This window comes from Myotis brandtii, unplaced genomic scaffold, assembly GCF_000412655.1.
Source record: "Myotis brandtii unplaced genomic scaffold, ASM41265v1 scaffold74, whole genome shotgun sequence".
NCBI classification, from domain to species: Eukaryota; Metazoa; Chordata; class Mammalia; order Chiroptera; family Vespertilionidae; genus Myotis; species Myotis brandtii.
This window is the reverse complement of record NW_005370944.1, coordinates 4,284,899-4,291,946: the sequence shown is the minus strand read 5'-3', so window position 1 is coordinate 4,291,946 and position 7,048 is coordinate 4,284,899. Positions and strand designations below refer to the sequence as shown.

Sequence of the window (7,048 nt, the reverse complement as noted above, 5' to 3'; positions counted from 1 at the left end):
TTTTTTATTCTGGGATTTATTTACCTTTTATAATTGAAACTTTGTAGCCTTGAGAGGAGCTCAGAGCTGGCCAGGGCGGGTGGGAGGGAAGTCTCCTGCTCGCTCCAGCTCCGTGGCCACAGCCGGCTGAAAGCAGGTATCTGGGGTTTATTTACCTTCTATAATTGAAACTTTGTTGCTTTAAGTGGAGCTCAGAGCCACCGTGGCAGGCGGGAAGCTTGGCTTCCTCCATCATTGGGGCAACCAAGCCTCCTGCTTGCTCCAGCTCCGTGGCTGCCGGCCGCCATCTTGGTTGGGTTAATTTGCATATAGTCACTCTGATTGGCTGGTGGGCGTGGCTTAAGGCATAGCAAAGGTATGGTCAATTTGCATCTTGTCTTTTATTAATGTAGACTAGTACTGGAAGCCCAGCGCATGAAATTCGTGCGCGGGTTCAGTCCCTAGGCCTGGCCTGCGATCAGGACCATCTTCCCCAGCTGCCCACAGCCAGCTCCGCCCCCGGCTGCCACCCACCCCGTGTTCCCCGTTCACCATCGGGTGATCGGTGCTTGACAACTGGGGGAAGGGACCAAGAGGTCAGTTGTTCCCATCCGCTCACCAGCCCTGCCCCCACAGCGGGTGACCATCAGGCGATCAGAGCCTGCTGACTGGGAAAGGAACCAAGAGGTGGTCAGTGTACCTCATAGTGACTGGTCCAGTGGTTGTTCTGGACATTCTGCCATTAGGGTCAATTTGCATATTACCCTTTTATTATATAGGATAGAGGCCTGGTGCACGGTGCAGGTTGCAGCCTCGATCCCCAGTGTGGAGAGTGTAGGAGGCAGCCAATCAATGATTCTCTCTCATCATTGTTGTTTCTATCTCTCTCTCCCTCTCCCTTCCTCTCTAAAATCAATAAAAATATAGTCAGTAAATAAATAAATATAATTTTTTAAATCCAGGATTTTTGGATCACTGTAAGGATATTTGTTGACAATTAACTAAGATTCCATTGAAATTTTTTATAAAGACAGACTCAAAAGAAGTGATACTGTACTTCTGCAGTCTACATCTTCTTTCTTCATTAGAAATATGATCTTTTACCTCTTATTCTCATTCAAGATCTGAATTTAGTTACCTTTTGCCTTCCATATATTCTGCTTCTGCTTAAATAACCTCCAATTCCTGTTTCACTTTAATATGTTTGCATACTATTTACAGTCTTTATAAATGTTCTGAATCTTCTACTTAATCCATTTTTAGTTATTCTGTTAGTTTTTATTTTGCAATGCTACAATTTCTAATTTTATGGTATCCTTTTACCTCAAACACACCAGAAAATAGTAGATGGTAAAGTGGTGTGGAAAGAGCAAAAATGTTGTGACACTGGCACTAATACACTGTAATACAATCATTCTCAATAACATATCTGCTGAGTCAATTGCTCAAAACGCAAATAAACTATAGCTCTTCTTTTCCTTTATAGAAAGTACAATTTAAAAACTTTCTCCAAGGGGGAAGTCTAGGGTGTTGGTAATACTCTTTTTCTTAACCTAGGTGGTAGTTACAAGGGTGTTTTCGTTTCTGACAATTCACTGAGCTATACATTTTTTGTGTGTGCACTTTTTTGTATGCATGTTATGTCCCAGAATAAAAAAATTTTCAAAGAGAGTTTATTATATAAAACCTCTAAATGGGCCAGGAAGAAAAACTAGATTAGAAAACTAGAAGAATCCAGAAATTATGAAAGCAGAGGTAATACAGGTTCAATCTGTTGATCATTAGTAACACTGAATGTCTTTGTATAAATTATTATGCACATACAGCTTCCACAAATAATATTTTAAATGCAAAAGGAGCATATAATGTAAATAATCTTCTTAGAAAAGAATATATGTAATAGTAAATAGAAGAAATGTTTCTTTGCTTAGTTACATCTTAGCAGGATATTTAATCAACTTTAAATTTTTCAAAACTGATGTCCATTGTAATAAATAAAACATATCTTAAATTAAAAGAAAAACACTTTGCCTTAAGCCTTTTTGTAAGATAGCTTCTTAGAAATAACTTTGCAAAAGGCAAAGCAAATTTAAGATATTCCTTTTACTTAAAAACACACACAACTATAACTCTCCCTTATCTACAAAGGCCAATTTACACACATGAAAATCTGAAAAATGAAAACTCATACAATTAGTTTTATCTCTCATTTTAGAAATAAAACCTCCCAAATAGTTATTCTTTTGAAATATATCAAAGCTGAATTTAAAAGTTTTACTGGTAGTGCACATGCCAAAAAGCCATATAAGTTTCAGAGTCCTAAAAACACAGGTGTACCCAGCACACTTCTATTGAAGTTACTTTGGCCAGAAAATGACTACATATATATTAGAAAATTCTCACTACATAGCAATGGTCTATCGAAGGCTAGAACTACAGCAGGCAATAGTGTGATTGCAGTAGTTAACAAGGGCTTATGAAGATGTCCTCCCACAGAATGTGAAACAGGATATTTTATGATTTAAGGAAGAGGCATACAGAAAAAGAAACCTGCTTTAACCATTTCTAAATGTCAAAGTAAAATCCAATGAACTGAGTTAAGGGTAAGTGGTAGGGGGGAGGGGAGGGGACTAACACTTCATAGCCCTGACTGGGTAGCTCAGTTGGTTAGAGCATCCTGCCAATACACCAAGGATGTAGGTCCAATCCCTGATCAAGGCATACACAAGAATCAAACAATGAATGCATAAATAAGTGGAACAACAAATCAATGTTTCTTTTTCTTTCTCTCTCTCCCCCCTTCCTATCTCTCTAAAACCAGTAAATAAAAAAAAGTCATAAACCGATACTTTGCATGTATTATCTGAGTTTACCATCACAATTTTAAAGGCAGCAGTAGCACTCCAAGAAATACTGCTAATAGCTGCAAAATCAGTCAAGAGAAAAGATGACATCTGGTTGATTACCTAAGTCAGGTTATCTCCACTATCTCCACTACCTCCATCTAATTTTCTGACTCCTAATTTATGCTTCCACATTAAATTGTTTCATTTCTAGTAAAAACTATCACATAAGAAGCAGAGAAAGATATCAATATCAAATTCTATATACTTAAATAATAATTAAATTTCACTTTTTGTTTAAAAAGCATAGCAATGTTTTACTGAGTGCCTACTAAATATCAGGTGCTTTACACTCATTCCAATCGGTGTTTATTAATAAAAAGTAACAACCCATATAACAAATATACATCACATATCTATTTAATTCAATTATATGAAGTTCACCAGAACAAATGACATCTGAAACATGATGTTAGGGTATGGTAAGAAAACAGAATGGCATAAGATTATTATGTCTCCTTAGAGAAGTAAAAAATTATAAAATGAAACATGGTAGAATACTAATACTACTGCTTACCAGTTTTTCTCTGAATATGTCTCTTCCCGGCTTCCCTGAAAGCAACCATAGCCCTGAAAAAGGCTCGGAGAACCGCCCATCGGAAAACAGATACAGGATCAATTCCAATCATCCCAGAGATAAATGCATTTTTGCTACTTCTCAGAAGAGCTACAATGTCAGGGCGCATATGATCTGTATTTTTTTCCCGGAAATCCTATATGAAAAAAAATACCAGTGTTATTTTTTATAAAATTATTAAACCAAGAAGATAACAGGTCACATATTTGAACAGTGATTGAATAAGGACTATAGAAGTTATTTCTGTTCTAAGTAGCTAACTGAACAAAATATATTCTATAAAGTCCCACTCAATCCTAAAACTATTAGATTCTATATTACATTTGAATTAGAAAGTATATTCCACAATTTTATTGCACTTGATAAACCCTGGTCAGGGAGAGCTCTCTGAAAGGGTACCATGTGAAATGACAAGAAAGCTGAATGATGAAAAGGAATCAGACATAAGAAGGTCAGAAACAGCATTCCAAGCAAAAGGAACATCTACTACCCGAAGGTGATGAATATTTGAACAAGTTAGGAGAAAAGCATTAAGAGCAAGGGCTGGAGTATTCTAGGCAATGAGTGTTGTGTAAGATTAGACAAATAAATAGGCTATGTAGACTATATAAACCTGAATTAGGAGTCTGGATTTTATTTAAGTGTAAAGGCAAGTCACTAAAAGGGTGATGACATGAGCTAACTGGTGTTTTCTAAACACCATTTGGTTGCTGTGAAGGGAATGAATTGTGCAAAGAATAGAAAAAGGGAGACCAGCTATTGTAACATTCCAGGTAAGAGCTGACAGTGACTGGGACTACGTTGGTAGTATGAATAGAAAGGAAAAATAGTGATCATATTTATGATATGTTATGGAGGTAAAGACAAAGGACTTGTTGGTGGATTAGGGCATGGTGAGAAAATGAGGGAATTGGGTTAACAACTATATTTGGGGTTTGAGTAACTAGGTGAATAGAGGTGCCATATACTGATATGGAGAAGACAAGAGAAAAGAGAAGGTGTGGAGATAGGAAATAAGGATTAAGAGATCAATTCTGTCCAAGTTAAGTTTAAAATGGTAAGGATATTATAATAGCAAGTAACATTTATAAAGAGGTTACTATGTGTTGAAATTCCTCTAAGCATTTTACACGTGTTGTCTTATTAAAGCTCATTTCATTCTCCTAACAACTTCTTGAGTTAATATTATTCCTATTTTATAGGTGAGGAAACTGAGTAATAAAGAGGTTAACTATCTCAGCCCCTATCACACAGTAAGTGGAAGAACAAAGGTTCAAACACAACCACTCATAACCACTATACTGTGTCTGCATACAGACATCAAGTAGGCAGATGGATATATGTGTCTAGAGTCCTACAGAAATTTCAGAAAACACATTTGGATATCATCCGCATACAGATTTTTTAAAATTGAGTAAGTACTTAAGAACTGTAAATAAGCAGTAAAAAACCCTGCCAAAGCATGGATGGAGGTTGGAAGGGATAGAACACAAGAAAATGGGTTAAAATATCCAACAGAATGATAGGGAGGGCAAGAAGCTTACTGGAAGGAAATCCCAGACTGATATGTATAGTCTGGGCATTTGGCTATAACCAAACCCAGATGGAAGGATCAAAACTTGGAGTGAATCACTACAAGTTTGTTCAGCTTTAAAAAATAGATCTAACTCAGAATTCTATGAAGAACATGCCTAATATGATGTCATCTACCCTGATGTCCAAAAGGCAGTTGGGCTCATCCTACTACTTTTAGGGATTTCCTTTCCTAATTCTTCTTTGTTCACCTGAGAACAGGAAAAAGGGGCAAACAGGCAGAAGTCTTGGTCCTTAGCTTGTCCTAAATACCCTTTGAGTAAAGGGTGGGGCAAAAGTAGGTTTACAGTTATGAGTACACAAAACAGTTTATTTTTGAAAGTTGTATAAAAGTTAGTAAAACTAAGTAATAACTTTCAAATCCAAAACATCGCCATTGCCATCATCATCATCATCATATTAAATAATACATACCAAGGGCAGACAAGATGTCAGGCACTAAGTTAAACACTATACATAAACTACTCAATTCTATTAATTACTCAATATAGTAGAATCAAGTAAAAGCTACACTTCATTGATAGGTAAACAGAGAGGTACAGAAGCTTGCCAAAAGTCAAACATAGTAAGTACCAGTGCAAGAATTGAAACATCAATCTTTACTACCCCTAGACCATCCCATCCTATAACTACACTGTAAAACCTAAAATTCTAGAATTCTTTACCATGATGACTGTCAAATATTGATAAAGACCTTCATTTTCCAAATGTAATGGTCGTGTCTCTCTGTCTATATAGGTCTAGATTTCTAAATACATTTCATAAACTAGTCACATCATTCTACTTGAAACTCTTTTCTCTTGGTTTCTATAACACATTTTGTGATTTACTACTTACATTTTATGCTACCCCTCTGTCTCCACTGCTGGTTTCATATTAGAAATTCTTACTATCTGGTCTTATGTACTCTTTTCATTCATCTTACACCAGGTGATCTCAAACATAATGATGGTTTGAAGCACTACCTTAGGTATAAATAAATAACATACTTATATGATAAGGCCCAAATCTGTTTTTCCAGCTCAGATCTTTCTTGTTAAGTCTAACATACATTTCCACATTTCAAAATTGAAAGAATGCATTGTCTAGTAAAACAAGGCAGGCCTGGAATTTCCTTTGCGGGAAAGTTTAAACTACTGGTTTAAATTATTTTAACAAACATGGGATTTCAAGTTTTCCTATATTTTTCTGGTGTCAGTTTTAGTAATGTGCATTTTTCATCAAATTTTCCATTTTATCTATGTTGTCAAATTTATTGATAAAATGTTCATATCCTCTTAATATCTGTAGGTTATATAATTAAGTCTCCTTTTTCATTTCTGATATCTATAATTTGTGAATCTTATTTTCAATAATTAGTTACTTTTTATACCTTTTACTTATATTATTTCTGTTATCTTCTTAAGGATCTGACTTTTAACCTTATCAATTTCTCTACTGTATATCTGCACTCTATTGTACTGATTTCTGTTCTTCCCTTATTTCCTTCTCCTATTTTACTGAGGTATTTTAAAATAATTCTTTACTTTTCAATTACAGTTGACATACAATATTATATTAGCTTCAGGTATACAACCTATTGATTAAATATTAATATAACTTACTAAGTGATCACCACAATAAGTCTAGTACCTATCTGACACCATACATAGTTACTACTGTACTTTACAACCTGTGACTGTTTCAATAACTAGCAATTTACACATCATAATTCCTTCCCATTTTTCACCCATGACCCCCAATGCCTCTCCCATCTGGAAACCCATCAAAATGTTATCTGTATCTATGAGTATTTTTGGTTTATTAATTTATTTTGTTTTCTAGATTTCACATATAAGTGAAATCACATAGAATTTGTCTTCCTCTGACAGACCCATTTCACTTATTATATTCCATAAGTCCATCCAGATTTTGCAGATGGCAAGATTTCATTCTCTTTTATGGCTGAGTCATATAATCCATTGTATGTATGTATGTGTATGTGTGTATGTATATG

The 7,048-nt window shown here is 35.4% G+C and overlaps 1 protein-coding gene and 1 pseudogene across 10 annotated transcripts in view; both read right to left on the bottom strand.

The window, feature by feature from the left end:
* Positions 1-626, bottom strand: part of LOC102254559 — a 4,551-nt pseudogene extending 3,925 nt beyond the window's left edge.
* MYO9A (myosin IXA) overlaps positions 1-7,048 on the bottom strand; it is a 423,504-nt gene that overhangs the window by 181,760 nt on the left and 234,696 nt on the right. For all 10 annotated transcript variants that reach the window (XM_014530413.1, XM_014530418.1, XM_014530420.1 and 7 more), the window contains exon 14: positions 3,400-3,595. In XM_014530413.1, the coding sequence (XP_014385899.1) occupies positions 3,400-3,595 (196 nt within the window). The remainder of the gene's footprint in view (positions 1-3,399; positions 3,596-7,048) is intronic.